We start from the raw sequence: 15,198 nt of genomic DNA, 5'->3' as shown, positions 1-15,198 counted from the left end.
AAAAGAATTCTACTGTACTTTCCCTTCCCTCCCTCTCATCTCTTTATCTTATAATCTGTGCGTGAAGGGCGATGCTGTTGTAGTCACCGTCCTAATGACAAATGAGATAGGACAAATATGGGAGAGAGAGAGAGAGGGAAGATAGGAACAAAAAAAATGCTTGCACACTGGGAGAAATAGTGGCTCACTTGTGCTGGAAATTACTTTCGGGTGTGTGGAGGACAGACAAGGACAAGAGACTGCAGTAATAAAATAACAGCGCATCAGATCTGCTTCTCTGGTAAGTGAGAACTTGCTTACTTGGAACGGGAAAACTTAGCCACTCTGGGTGGTTTTGTACGGAAAAACAATTAACGAAACAACATTATTATGTTGATCAGACCCAAAATGAAGAGAAGAGATAATATATTTAGTCAAACTTGTGTTGTAAGGCTAAATAATGGGGACTTAATGTGAGTTTCATAATGGCAGTGCATTTTTCTGTGTGATGTGTACAGTACAGAGGCTTAGCTTTAGTGTGTGAGGACTTCTTTAGCGTACAGATGATTTAAGCTTCTCAGTAAGCTGCTTGTTTTCACTGATTTATGCCATTAGAGATTTGGGTCACAGCGTCTCTGGGAATACCAGGCTTGTTTTCCTAGTAACAGGAAAGAGGACTTGTTTGTGAGACACCTAGCATGTGTTTCTCTTGCTCCTGTGCTTCTAATGAAGATGAGCAGTGAATGGAGAGGCATGAGGAGAGGCTGCTACCCGTTAGGAGCAGGTTACACGGGCAGTACTGAATGTCCAATGCAAACAGCTGCTCTGATTGCTGAGGGAGGAGAGTCAGGGTCAGAGCCAGCAGAGCTCCCTCAGCTAGCAGGATATGACGATATATACAAAACCCTAGAGGTGCTGATGGACACTGATGTAGCCTTCAGCAAGCTCAGTAATCAGCTGCAAGTGGCAGAACTTGTTTCCGGCTGAAGCCATGATCAAGACTGAAGGATAGAATAAGACAGCAACATTGACCTATTTAAGAAGTTTATTTTAAAACGTGAACTTTTTTAGGATTCTGTTAAAGGCTCTTAGCGTAAGTGAGCAAACATTAACTGGGTGTTTAGTGTGTCCTTAATTGTAAAAAGGTGTGAGTTTTTACATGATTCAAAAATAAATGTAACTATTTTCTATAAATTTGAAAAAACTTGGCTCACTTGGGCCACAATTTCAGGCTTCTGTTGACATTTTTCAGGCCCAGAAATGAGCTCTATCCCAGTTGGAATAAAGATATGATCCCAGAGCTAGTCACTCTGCCTCCTTGCTATAAAGAACACAAAAGACATTTAACAGAGGTGGTGGGAAGATGGGGAAAGGCTTGTAAAATTACTTTAATCGCAATTACAAATCACACTGGAGGGATGCGAGGGCTCTGAAAATTATTTCAGTAATTTAAACAAAGTCTTTATTCCACACCAGAAAACTGAACATTACTTAATTTTTTTTGCATTACATTTCTGGCAAGAGAAATACCTCAGCACCGCTTTGAGCGAGTTTGACCAAAAAATTGTGATGGCTAGACCACTGGATCAGAGCATCTCCAAAACTGCAGCTCTTGTGGGGTGTTCCCGGTCTGCAGTGGTCAGTATCTATCAAAAGTGGTCCAAGGAAGGAACAGTGGTGAACCGGCGACAGGGTCATGGGCGGCCGAGGCTCATCGATGCACGTGGGGAGTGAAGGCTGGTTCTGATAGAAAGGGGTCAGAATACACAGTGCAGCCCTAACCTGAGGAGGCATGGACTCCACCAGATCCCTGAAGGTGGGCTGGCACCAAGATGTAAGCAGCAGATCTTTTAAGTCATGTAAGTAACGAGGTGAGGCCTCCATGGAGGCTAGGATACTTACAGGACTTAAAGGACACTTTTGATAGATACTGACCACTGCAGACCGGGAACACCCCACAAGAGCTGCAGTTTTGGAGATGCTCTGATCCAGTGGTCTAGCCATCACAATTTGGCCCTTTTGGTCAAACTCGCTCAAATCCTTACACTTGTCCATTTTTCCTGCTTCTAACATCAACTTTGAGGACAAAATGTTGACTTGCTGCCGAATATATCCCACCCACTAACAGGTGCCATGTACAGGAGATACTCCATGTGGTAGGAATGTTCGGCTTTGAAAGAACACGTTTAATACAATATTTTAAATAAATACATTTATTGTACTTCCCCTTGCAGAGTTTCAATCTGTTTTTTCTAGGAAGTAAGTCCATTTCTTTAATATGCATTTAAGTCTGGCTAAGGCACGGCTCAAAAAATCCATCATTCTTACTTCACCATTGACTGAATTATATCGATCTCATAGTGTTCTTATCAAAATATTCCTAAAATATTCAGAATATAGTTTTTAAAGGACAAGTTCAACTTGAAAAACAGCGGAAAACAAATACAACAAATAAGCTTTTCAGACAATTTAATTCTCCCAATTTCTTTTAGACGTGTCTTCTAGTCAGTCCTCTGTGGCCGGTGTTGAGGTGTGGGTGTGTGGTGGGGTTCACAGGACTCGAGCCGGGCGGTGGAGGAAGGGCTCGGTTTCATCACAGCTCCATTGGTCCTCCTCACTAAGAGCCTGTCGTCTCTGCACCACCACAACCGCCACAACCAACAGCCAGAAGAAGAAACTCACCCACACAGATTTCTGAAGAATGATGGCAACCAGTTTTCAGGTTATCAATAAGCTCTAAATTTCTTACAAAATCTCATCATGAAAATGTAAGCATGAGGTATCTGATTATGACTGTCTGTGCAGTGTTTGTCCTCGTTTTCTTGGCACTTTGTGTAAAATTCTGTGTCTTTCTGGACCGCTGCACGCAAGTCATCTACCTTTCACTTTTCATCTACCACCTTACATGCTCCTTCACACCTCCTCAGTTTTCGGTGTTGTGGAACTGTTTCACTGTAAATTAGCAAAACCTGAAACTATAACAACTCAGGTTGCTAGTTAGATATCTAGCTTCGAAATGATAGGTAATTTACTTACATGTTGTGAATATTTAACTAAGACCTTGATAGCTTTACCTAGCTGCCGGTTTTCGATTAATCTGTTTAGCTTTCTATCATAGTCTACTTGGATAACAAACAGGCTAATGCTAGCTTACCTGTTCCACAAAAGTGCTAAACCTTGTAGCTAGCAACTAGCAAGTGAGATTGAGATTTCTGAACAATAATCCAGACTTTACTGAGTGATTTAAGATAATTTAAAGTGCAGTTAACTCAGCAATCTCTCAGGTCAGTCCTTTCTTTTGTGTACATTGTGCTGTTGGCATTCTGCTAACATTCGGTTAACTTTTACAAGCTATTAATTTGCACTGACCAGTGGGCAGGATTGCTTTCTAATAACTGATTGATTTCAGCTGGTTGGCTTTTCCATGCCTTTTTGCACCTCCCTTTCTTCATGTGTTCAATACTTTTTCCCCGTGTCCTTCACATTCTCATATGTGGGTTGTTACCAACATCTGGTGAAATTTTCATGTCAATAGCACCTTTAGAAATATATTTACTGTAAACAATGGTGATGTGTTCAATACTTATTTTACCTGCTGTGTGTATATATATATGTATGTATATATATATATAGTGTGTGTGTAGTAGTGGTAATACCTCAGCGCTGTGCAGTTGTTTGTAAAATTCACTTCCTATATAGGGACTTGACCATGTCATATTCTGCGCGTCCTGACAACTGAAAGCAACACGTCAAAAACAAAAACAAATGTATTATGATTTCTTTTTAAATATATAGACTAATTCAGTGTAAATATTATTATTATAAATAATATTAATATTATTAGTAAATAATATTATTAATAATATTATTATTATATTATATTATATGTTCCACCAAAATAGTATAATTGAATCTGAAACAAATGAATCTGATTGCAAACAAGTGATGGTTTGTTTGTTTGTTAAATAATACAAATAGATTGATAAGCACGAGTTAGAACATTGGTTAGCTGCATCCCTCATCATAGCATTCTTAACCGTTTCTTAACCAAGCTATTCCTTCATTTTTAATCATTTAAAAAAATAGAATGTAAAATAAAATATATTCTACATTCTGACGTTGAAACAAATATTCATTTAAATGTTCAATATACACAGACCAGGCATAACATTATGACCACTTGCCTAATATTGTTTTGGTCCCCCTTTTGCTGCCAAAACAGCCCTGACCTGTTGAGGCATGGACTCCACTAGATCCCTGAAGGTGTGCTGTGGTATCTGGCACTGAAATGCAGCAGAACCTACTTCCTTGGACCACTTTTGACCGGGAACACCCCACAAGAGCTGCAGTTTTGGAGATGCTCTGATCCAGTGGTCTAGCCATCACAATTTGGCCCTTTTGGTCAAACTCGCTCAAATCCTTACGCTTGTCCATTTTTCCTGCTTCTAACATCAACTTTGAGGACAAAATGTTCACTTGCTCCCTAATATATCCCACCCACTAACAGGTGCCATGATGAGATGATCAGTCTTATTCACTTCACCTGGCAGTGGTCACAATGTTATAGCTGACCTGTGTATATAATCGGATTAATTAATCCCATTTTGTGTTAGAACCAGACTATCACTGATCCATAAATCAGCAAATTAGTCCATCAGTGAATTCTCTTCAAAACGAGAGTAACATCCTAGTGACCCACCTACTGATGGTGGTGTTGTTGTGAAGGACAGAGAGACACAGGTTGTCTCTACCAATCCTCAGAATACACCCTGACATCAAGAGAAAAAGGAGGAGGAGTCCACACATGCAGAGGGACGCATTCAGCCAAACACTTCTCCTAACAGACACAAACACAGCAGAAGACGAATGATTTTCTGTCACACCACAGAAGAGTCCTGCTGACTTCTCTGGTCTGATTGTATTGATTAAGTGTCTCTAACAGCAGCTGTTAGACCCAGAGAAAAAACCTGTGTGATGTTTGATATGGTGAAGGTGTTTAATTCAGAATTTTCAGAGAGAAAGTGTCTCCCGCTTCAGTGTTAAAATAAAATATTAAATATATTAAATAAATATAAAGTTATTAATTATAATGTAGTTAAAGTTATTGATCTGCAAATGGTCAATGAACCATTCGTGCATGCAGATGAAAAGTAAAGTTGGGGAAATTTCCCATTAGCTATTTTGCATTGCTCTGACTTCACCTTTTAATGTAATCATCCACACAGCTTGCGTAGATCCAGTAGAGAATGAGGGAGAAGCAATAAATGGCCTCACACATGGAGATGGCTGACACGAAATAGCAGACCGATGGGGAACTGGAGCTTTCTATTGTCAAGGACTGGTCAGATGTGTTGAAGTAGATGCTGCCATAGAGGATGCACTGTCCTGCAAAGTGACCCTGAAACACAATCCATGCTGTTAAAGTGGAATTTTTTGGAGTGAGCAAAAATGTATATGCATATAAACTCAAATAGATTTGAAATGTGTATGATGAAATGATTTAAAAGTAAATTAATAATAACTCACTCTGTCTGTCTGTCTGTCTGTCTCTCTGTGTTTTTGTCTGTCTGTCTCTCTGTGTCTCTGTCTGTCTGTCTCTCTGTGTTTTTGTCTGTCTGTCTCTCTGTGTTTTTGTCTGTCTGTCTGTATCTCTGTCTCTATGTGTCTCTGTCTGTCTGTTTCTCTGTGTTTTTGTCTGTCTGTCTGCCTGTCTGTGTGTATCTCTGTCTCTATGTGTCTCTGTCTGTTTCTCTGTGTTTTTGTGTCTGTCTGCCTGTCTGTGTGTATCTCTGTGTTTCTGTCTGTCTGTTTCTCTGTGTTTTTGTCTGTCTGTCTGTCTGTGTCTCTTTTTGTCTGTCTGTATGTCTGTCTGTCTGTCTGTCTATCTGACTGTCTGTGTCTTTGTCTGTCTGTCTCTAACTGTGTCTCTTTCAGTCTATCTGTCTTCAGTCAATCTGTCTTCAGTCTTTCTGTCTTTCTGTCTGTCTGTCTGTCAGTCTCTCTCTCTCTCTCTCTCTCTCTCTCTTTCTCTCTCTCTCTCACACACACACACACACACACACACACAAACACACACACATATGCGCATATGCGCATGCACATACACGCACACATGCATCATTCAGAGTTCATCATCTGACTCTTATGAAGCCTAATGCGGAACCATAGGTTGTTAGTCACATGACCAAAGATCTCATTATATCCCAAATAATAGTTCATTCAAACTGAGAGGCACTAATGACATCCTGATCCATCTGTTCATTATTTTTATGTTAGAATTACAACCAAGACCAAAACCCGGTCAATGATTCCATGTCCTGCAGGTCATAACACAGAATATAGGGAGTCATTAGGAGATAAACATGTAGATAGAATTATTTACAAAGGAATTTTGGGAATTAAAACTCATTTTAAGTTTAAAGAACAAAAGTTGAGAACAGAAATTGACCAAATAATAAAATTAAAGGTTAAGTAGCAATCCTCCAGATTATAGAGTACACTACAGATATATGCTTATGTATAGGCTTTATATAAGTAATAATATATATGCAACTCCTGTATATAGGCAATAATTTGACATAAATAATAATAAAATATCAAACTAAAAGCACACAGTATAATACAGTAGCACAACAGTTCATGCACTAAACCCAGTAAAACTTTCTCTCCTATTAGGACATTGTACTTCTGAAAGGTGGTCATTTGGATCTGCTGACCTGTGTGATGGTGACCGAGGCAGCCGTTATCACTCCACACATGAACGATCCAGCATGCAGCACGAGTTCCAGCGCCAGCAACCATGGCATCCCCATTGTCCACACATGCTCTGTCCTTCAGATAGAAACACACTGAGCTCAAGCATGCATTCCTCTAGGAGGACTGAGTAGGGTGACGTGAAGCACGGGGCTCTTTAATGCCAGCCCTGTCTCCTGCAACAATGCCACATTTTTCCATTTGCTGACAGCTGGTGACACTCACTAACATTACAGAAAGAATGTGCTGAGTACGGCAAAAACAAACATCCTCGACAAGATAATCTGCACACATCATGTTCATGCGGGTAACAAACAAGCAGGGGTCTTCCAGCTTTCACCACTTTTGTTAATCTCATGAACCATCATGTGGTAAGAAGCTAAAGCACGAGTTAGTAATGATGCAGTCAGAAAAAAAAAATTTATGGGGATGTTTTTGTTTTCTAAATTACAACCAATGTAAATGTAGCCTGAATGCCATGCTGCTGGTTTTAAGTTGAAGAAATATTCACATTAATGAATTCATATCTTAATCTTATTGCAACAATTTTAGTTTCCTCTTTAAACTTCATGGCTTGAAGAAGTTAAGTAGTCTTTATTTGTCACATATACATTACTTCAGAGTGAAGTTCTTTCTTCACATATCCCATCCATAGGGGTTGGGGTCAGAGCGCAGGGTCAGCCATGATGCAGCGCCCCAGGAGCAGGGTGGGTTGCTCAAGGGCCCAACTGTGGCAGCTTGGCAGTGCTGCGGCTCAAACCCTGATCTTCTGGTCAACAACCCAGAGCCTTAACCACTTGAGCTACCACCACAGAAATAACTGCTACTATATTTTGTAGTCTTACAACCAGGAACCAAAAGGGATATGTCATAAATCTACGCAAAATAAACCACAATTTTGAACGGAAGCTGGACCGGGTCAGGGCTTTTTGTTCTGCAGCAAGGTATGCTTGAGCATTGAATGTAATATTTATGCAATCATTATTTTTAGGTTTTTTAATTTGTAAATTATTTGGCAAACTACACTATATTGCAAAAAGTTTTGGGACACCCCTCCAAATCATCAGGTGTTGTTTTTCAGGGGTTGGACTCAGCCCCTTAGTTCCAGTGAAAGGAACTCTTAATGCTTCAGCTTCACACCAAGACATTTTGGACAATTTCATGCTCTTGGTGGGAACAGTTTGGGGATGACCCCTTCCTGTTCCAACATGACTGCACACCAGTGACCAAAGCAAGGTCCATAAAGACATGGATGAGTGAGTTTGGTGTGGATGAACTTGACTGGCCTGCACAGAGTCCTGACCTCAACCCCATAGAACACCTTTGGGATGAATTAGAGTGGAGACTGCAAGCCAGGCCTAAAGTTTTGGGACGTCTGCCTTTACATGCACATGAATGTAATATGGAGTTGTCCTGCCCTTTGCAGCTATAACAGCTTCAACCTTCAAGGTTTAGGAGTGTGTTTATGGGAATTTTTGACCATTCCTCTAGAAGCACATTTGTGAGGTCAGGCGCTGATTTTGGACGAGAAGTCCTGGCTCACAGTCTCCGCTCTAATTCATCTCATTCATAATTGATTTGGAGGGGTGTCCCAAAACTCTTGGCAATATAGTGTGAGCGGTTTTGCGTAGACATAAGATAACACCCGACTCAATCTGAATTCTGGGTTGTAACCAAAAACGTAATGTCATTGGATGTAACACTACACAACATAAGAACCTGTTAGAACCTGATTATTTTTCTATAACAACTCTAAATGCCATGTTTGAGAAGCCGTTATTAATCCTGGTACAAAGATTAAGGCGTGTATTTGAATATTAATAACTAGGGTGTGGCATTGTGGGCGGGGAATGGGTTACAGATGATTGAGTCATTTCCTCTCGGCTCGCTGTTTCTCCGGACCAGCAGGGGGCGATAATGCTCAACCGCATACTGCAAGGAACTGTGCACTGAGTCAGAAGACCAGAGCACTGGAGCTAAACACACTTCAGAGCATGTTATTAATATTTAATATCACAATTAAAATGCATGTAATTAATCAACCTCTTTAATTAAGCTCTTCTTGGTTGTTGTTTGAGGGATTATTCTGACTTGTTCGTGCGGCTCTGCACACTGATGGCTGTGAGATCTGTAAACATGTTCTTTACAGTCATACTTTTATGGATTAATGTTATGTTTTGGGTAAAAGGTAAGACGTGAAAGTGTCCCAGATCTTATTTTATTTAAATTATATTATATTTATATTTTACCAGGATGGTGTTTTAATTCTTTGGACAGTTTGGTGTTTTGTTTAGATGCGATGCGAATCTGATTAAAATGAAGAATTTTTGAGGAACAAAACATTTCACAGATGTTCCTTCATTACAAACAATTAACAACATAATGATGTAGAATAGAGAGAAACAGAGAAATTTCTCTTATTAATATCAGTATTGTCCACTTTAAGTGAGATCGGAACATTTTCTAATAATGTCTATAACCCTCCTTGAACTATTTCTAACATTACTGATATCCTCTGTACAGTATTTACTCCTTCACTTTATTTTTTTTATTGTCATGTTAAAATCACAAAGATTAATGTCTATCCTAGATTTCTACACCTGATGTTTAATATACAGTGGTCAGGCGTAACATAATGACCACTGAGAGGTGAAGTGAATAAGACTGATGATCTCCTCATCATGGCACCTGTTAGTGGGTGGGATATATTAGGCAGCAAGTCAACATTTTGTCCTCAAAGTTGATGTTAGAAGCAGGAAAAATGGACAAGCGTAAGGATTTGAGTGAGTTTGACCAAAAGGGCCAAATTGTGATGGCTAGACCACTGGATCAGAGCATCTCCAAAACTGCAGCTCTTGTGGGGTGTTCCCGGTCTGCAGTGGTCAGTATCTATCAAAAGTGGTCCAAGGAGGGAACAGTGGTGAACCGGTGACAGGGTCATGGACGGCCGAGGCTCATTGATGCACGTGGGGAGAGAAGGCTGGGCCCGTGTGATCCGATCCAACAGACGAGCTACTGTTGCTCAGATTGCTGAAGAAGTTAATGCTGGTTCTGATAGAAAGGGGTCAGAATACACAGTGCAGGACGGGTCAGCAAAAGTGGGGACTGACACAATATTAGGCAGGTGGTCATAATGTTATGCTTGATCGGTGTATAAAAGACACAGTGGCTTGCTTAAGTATTCACCCTCCTAACAACCTGGAACTGTACTGGAATTAATTGGGATTTGTCACGGTATACTTAAAATCTAAACTTTTTTTTTTATTGTAATAAAAAATCTCTACATTTGTCTGAAACCCAGTGCTGTTCATCACCCTGAAAACAACAACATAATGAAGCATGGTGGTGGTATCATCATGCTGAGAGTTACCTCTGACTTTTTGCTGGTGTCATTAATAAATCCCCCTATTTTTCCAGCCACTAAATGTTCTATATTTTCTTTCTGTATTTCTTTCTTTTCTTTCTTTATATTTTCTTTCTATATTCAGTTCTTTAACTCAAATCTCTATACAGAACTGTAACTTTTTCCAAAACATTTCTGTTGATTTCATTTCTAGGAATATTTTTTCTAGCTATATCTAAACGTTTCGACTTTGTTTTTTGTTTTTTTTTTATTTCTCTTTGGCTCCAGCTGATGAGAGTATGGTGTCGGTTCCTGGTGGGAACCTGAAAATAGGAACGAACACCGCTGACGGCCGAGACGGTGAATCTCCTGAAAGAGCTGTGAAAGTCCAGAGCTTTAAGATGGACAAATATCCTGTAACCAACTCCGATTTTAGGTGACTGTCCAAAATCAGCAAGGAAGAAATAAAGGGGTTGTTGAATATGTTTCCTGAAACGTTGATGTTCTTGATGAAAGATGGATGTGTATCATTTATTTTGTTGGATTCGCATCTTACATACACACAGAAACTCTAACATAACAGACAGCAATGCACCGTGTTATTGGTTCAATTGCACGGATATCACATGATGCATTTCTTTTTGTTTCTCTCCAGGGAATTTGTTCGATTGCAAAAATATAAAACGGAGGCTGAAAAATTTGGATGGAGTTTTGTGTTCCAGGATTTTGTGTCTGAGGAGCTGAAAAGCAAAATCACCCAGAGGATTGAGGTATAAGCACACAGACACTCTTGTGTTCATACTTCTCTTCTCTTCTCTTCTCTTCTCTTCTCTTCTCTTCTCTTCTCTTCTCTTCTCTTCTCTTCTCTTCTCTTCTCTTCTCTTCTCTTCTCTTCTCTTCTCTTCTCTTCTCTTCTCTTCTCTTCTCTTCTCTTCTCTTCTCCATGGAGCTGTTTAATCTGCTTTTTTCCTTTTATCATCCCCTTTCAGTCTGCACCCTGGTGGCTGCCAGTTGAGAAAGCATTTTGGAGACAGGTAACTTCCTAATTTCCTCATGTATGTAATTCATTAAGTGTTTATTTTTATAGTTTAGAGATGCTTCTAAATATATTTAAGTCATAAGTAATGCTTTCTCGTACTGTGCCTTTGAGTACACCGATTAGGCATAACATTATTGCCACTATACATGTATAATGAATGATATATATAATTATATATAATTAATATATAATATATATATAATTATATATAATTTTGGCCACCTGCCAAATATTGTGTTGGTCCCCCTTTTGCTGCCAAAACAGCCCTGACCCGTCCTGCACTGTGTATTCTGACACCTTTCTATCAGAAACAGCATTAACTTCTTCAGCAGTTTATTGGATCGGATCACACGGGCCAGCCTTCTCTCCCCACGTGCATCAATGAGCCTCGGCCACCTATGACCCTGTCACCGGTTCACCACTGTTCCTTCCTTGGACCACTTTTGATAGATACTGACCACTGCAGACCGGGAACACCCCACAAGAGCTGCAGTTTTGGAGATGCTCTGATCCAGTGGTCTAGCCATCACAATTTGGCCCTTTTGGTCAAACTCGCTCAAATCCTTACGCTTGTCCATTTTTCCTGCTTCTAACATCAACTTTGAGGACAAAATATTGACTTGCTGCCTAATATATCCCACCCACTAACAGGTGCCATGATGAGGAGATCACCAGTCTTATTCACTTCACCTGGCAGTGGTCATAATGATCAGTGTATATGAGGTTTACTGACACAACCTTTTCTTTCTTTCTTTCTTTCTTTCTTTCTTTCTTTCTTTCTTTCTTTCTTTCTTTCTTTCTTTCTTTCTTTCTTTCTTTCTTTCTTTCTTTCTTTCTTTCTTTCTTTCTTTCTTTCTTTCTTTCTTTCTTTCGTTCTGTCTGTCTGTCTGTCTGTCTGTCTGTCTTTGATCGATTGTAGCCAAGTGGACCAAATTCTACCGTCAAAGACCGTCTAGACTCTCCGGTGGTGCAAGTGAGCTGGAATGATGCTCAGGCTTACTGTAAGTGGAAGAAGAAGAGGCTGCCCACTGAGGAGGAGTGGGAAATAGCTGCACGCGGAGGGCTGGATGGTAAACCACATGTCAATCAGCGTTTCCAAAGAGTTCTCTTCACCTTGGGGGCTCGTTGGTAATGTTCCTCATTGATTCCACTGCTTCCAATGTGTGTTGCAGGAAGGACGTACCCATGGGGCAACAAGTTCCTCCAGAATCGCACCAATCTCTGGCAGGTCAGTGTGGGCGTATTTTTGTGTAAAAAGCAAAGCATGCATTATGGCTGTAGATTTACACTCAGTTTAATTTCGATCCATCTTTAAATAATTAAACACGGGGATGTCGGGGCTGTGTATTCTTTTTATCGACTGCTGCGCTACTTCACAGACTCTGTTTGGCTGCCTATAGATTTTGAGCATGTGCTCAGTGGATATTTTACTAAATAGACATTTAAAAGAAGTGTCTTATAAGCTGACAAAGAGCCTATGTTCCATACATTCAAAATGATAAGTAATGAATTTGACATGTCTGTCTGTATATGTGTGGCCCTGTAATGGACTGGTGACCTGTCCAGGGTGTACCCCTGCCTTTCGTCCAGTGTGTGCTGGGATAGGCTCCAGCAGATCCCCGTGACCCTGATTAGGAATAAAGTGGGTATATGGACGGATGGATGAATTTGACATGATAGGAAACTAAACTAGAGAGAGAGAGAGAGAGAGAAGGAAAGAGAGGGGGAGAGTGAGACAGAGCGAGAGAGAGACAGAGAGGGGGGAGGGAGAGAGAGGGGGGCAATGAGAAACACACGGGGGGGGGGGGTTGCGGGAGGGAGAGGCAGAGAGAGGGAGAGACGAGGGGGCAGAGAGAGAGAGAATAAAATATCAATATCAGTAAAGTACAATACAATAAAATCAATGCTGTATAAGAAGAGTGAATTAACACAAAACTGAAATCTGACACTGGAAACTTCAGTAACCTGTAACAACAACTGATGTAAACATTGAGTGTGATATTGATCAGAATTTTATTCTTTACTCTGCAGGCTTTCACTTATTATTTTACATTTATAAAATGTACATTTTGTTAAAGCTGAGTTGATGTGTAAAATAATGCAGTGTTTACTGTAGGGGTCATTTCCAGAAGGGGACACAGCTGAAGACGGTTATCATGGTGTAGCTCCAGTAACGGCTTTTCCTCCACAAAATAATTATGGTACATAAACATACATCACAAAACATTACAAAGAGAATTACTGCCAGGAGAGAGTTATGTACACTATACTGCCAAAAGTTTTGAGACACCCCTTCAAATCATTGAGTTAAGGTGTTGGTTTTCTTGCTTTGGTCACTGGTGTGCAGTCATGTTGGAACAGGAAGGGGTCATCCCCAAACTGTTCCCACAAAGAACATGAAATTGTCCAAAATGTCTTGGTATGAAGCTGAAGCATTAAGAGTTCCTTTCACTGGAACTAAGGGGCCGAGTCCAACCCCTGAAAAACAACACCTGAACTCAATGATCTGGAGGGGCGTCCCAATACTTTTGGCAATGTAGTATATACGCCTGACATGACATGACATGATGTGATGTGTGTGTGATCCCAGGGCTTTATGATATATTGGGGAATGTCTGGGAGTGGACGTCTACACGTTTTACTTCTCCTCAGGTCATGTACGTCCTGCGTGGGGCATCATGGATCGACACAGCTGATGGATCAGCCAATCACAGGGCACGAGTCACCACCCGGTCAGTATTAACATCCTCTTAGTAGCTGTTTAAAGATACTGTTTATTGTATTTTATCTACTTCCTCTGCACTTCATCACTGTGGTTTATGATGAATCGTTGTTCCTTCTGTCTTGGCTTTATCTATAGAATGGGAAATACGCCAGATTCGGCGTCAGATAACTTGGGCTTTCGCTGTGCTTCGGACCACAAGACCAAAAAACAGAGCAAGAGCAGAGGAAAAACTGAGCTGTGAGGATCTAACGGATAGATTTGGTCAGCAGTCAGACGCTTTAATATGCATCTCTCCTGTGGAGACCAGAACCAGACATTGATTATGGAAAATCATTCCATTTAACACTGTGAAAATAAAAACAGCATTTTTAAACACCTTGTTTTTCATTATTTTTATTATTATTATTATTATTATTATTATTATTATTATTATTATTATTATTAACTAGTTTAAATTCTACTCTATTCGCTCACAGCACCTAAGATTTTTTTTTCTTTGAAATTGCAGTCACAGATCACAATTCAGACAATTTAGGGACATGAGTCCATGACTGGGTTGCCAGATTTATTTATAATATTTTTTTTCCATCAGTGACGTTATGCATTTTGCTCATTAAATTGGGATCCCACCTCAGGCTACAGTCTCATCCATCTCATTTTTTAATATATGATTTTAATGCTTTACTTAGAATTGTATATGTATTTTTTAAGATCTAAAGACATAATTTACTTTCAGTATATAATTTAGGGCATTAGATGTTAAACAGATTCATACATTAATGCAAAAATGATTCAGTCTTCAAGTGTAGTACAATAGAGAGCTGAGGCTGTTGTAGTGTGAAGACTTCAACATAAATTCAGTGGGAAACAACATAAAATAATATTTAAAATAAATAAATAAAACATGGTATACTGTGTAGCCCTGTTGTATAGTCAATCTGTTAAATAAACAAAGCTGTAGGTGATTTGTGAGGCAGCGCCCCCCAGTGGCTCAGAGATAAACTTCAACTTGTTCTCGCTCATCTTCTGAACCTTGGAAATTTCAGGACCTTTAATAATGCAAAAGTTGTATGAAATTGAAAGGAGCAGTGGCTCCCAGTGTCCCCCGGGGGCCAGGGGCAGATTTATTGTAGGAACATAAAATGCGTATAATAATAAGAATAATAATAATAATAATAATAATAATAATAATAATAATAATGATGTGTTTATTTATTTGAACAATAAAGCTCTCTAGTCCTAAATTTTAACCTTATTTGTTACCATAGTGAAAGTTGATTTCACAAACAAAATTAAAATATCACTGACCCACTTCAGAGCTTCAGAGACCTTTTTTGTCTTGTGTAATTCTTTAGTTGT

General features: G+C 39.7%; 2 protein-coding genes across 4 annotated transcripts; one reads left to right on the top strand and one right to left on the bottom strand.

The window, feature by feature from the left end:
• Positions 1-1,349: 1,349 nt before the first annotated feature.
• On the bottom strand, positions 1,350-6,890 carry tmem179bb (transmembrane protein 179Bb). Its single transcript, XM_058416250.1, has 5 exons — positions 6,696-6,890; positions 5,181-5,377; positions 4,679-4,816; positions 3,636-3,714; positions 1,350-2,673 (listed from the first exon to the last, which is right to left on the bottom strand). Exons 1-5 carry the CDS (start codon positions 6,789-6,791, stop codon positions 2,530-2,532), a joined length of 654 nt encoding a protein of 217 aa, XP_058272233.1. The 5' UTR covers positions 6,792-6,890; the 3' UTR covers positions 1,350-2,529.
• Positions 2,580-14,212, top strand: sumf2 (sulfatase modifying factor 2). 3 transcript variants are annotated; one of them, XM_058416249.1, is made up of 9 exons: positions 2,580-2,701; positions 10,364-10,511; positions 10,731-10,845; positions 11,065-11,109; positions 12,034-12,184; positions 12,287-12,342; positions 13,231-13,315; positions 13,705-13,846; positions 13,975-14,212. In XM_058416249.1, the coding sequence occupies exons 2-9, from the start codon at positions 10,375-10,377 to the stop codon at positions 14,078-14,080; spliced, it is 837 nt and encodes a 278-aa protein (XP_058272232.1). In that variant the 5' UTR covers positions 2,580-2,701; positions 10,364-10,374; the 3' UTR covers positions 14,081-14,212. The 3 variants fall into 3 exon arrangements, with proteins under 3 accessions (XP_058272232.1, XP_058272231.1, XP_058272230.1); XM_058416247.1 differs by lacking the exon at positions 2,580-2,701 and adding an exon at positions 8,195-8,920; XM_058416248.1 differs by lacking the exons at positions 2,580-2,701; positions 11,065-11,109 and adding an exon at positions 8,177-8,920.
• The last annotated feature ends 986 nt before the right edge of the window (positions 14,213-15,198 follow it).

Source organism: Hemibagrus wyckioides, linkage group LG18, assembly GCF_019097595.1.
Source record: "Hemibagrus wyckioides isolate EC202008001 linkage group LG18, SWU_Hwy_1.0, whole genome shotgun sequence".
NCBI classification, from domain to species: Eukaryota; Metazoa; Chordata; class Actinopteri; order Siluriformes; family Bagridae; genus Hemibagrus; species Hemibagrus wyckioides.
This window is presented reverse-complemented; position numbering and strand designations above follow the sequence as displayed.

What these genes read in the sequence shown, in the direction of transcription:
- tmem179bb (XM_058416250.1), bottom strand. Translation starts at nt 6,791, where the DNA reads ATGGGGATGCCATGGTTGCTGGCGCTGGAACTCGTGCTGCATGCTGGA. An exon ending in AACAACACCACCATCAGTAG is followed by an intron (nt 3,715 to 4,678) that starts GTGGGTCACTAG and finishes TGTTGCTTTCAG; the next exon opens with TTGTCAGGACGCGCAGAATA. An exon ending in AACAACTGCACAGCGCTGAG is followed by an intron (nt 2,674 to 3,635) that starts GTATTACCACTA and finishes ATCATTCTTCAG; the next exon opens with AAATCTGTGTGGGTGAGTTT.
- sumf2 (XM_058416247.1), top strand. Translation starts at nt 8,848, where the DNA reads ATGGCTGTGAGATCTGTAAACATGTTCTTTACAGTCATACTTTTATGG. An exon ending in TGTTATGTTTTGGGTAAAAG is followed by an intron (nt 8,921 to 10,363) that starts GTAAGACGTGAA and finishes CTTTGGCTCCAG; the next exon opens with CTGATGAGAGTATGGTGTCG. An exon ending in GTAACCAACTCCGATTTTAG is followed by an intron (nt 10,512 to 10,730) that starts GTGACTGTCCAA and finishes GTTTCTCTCCAG; the next exon opens with GGAATTTGTTCGATTGCAAA.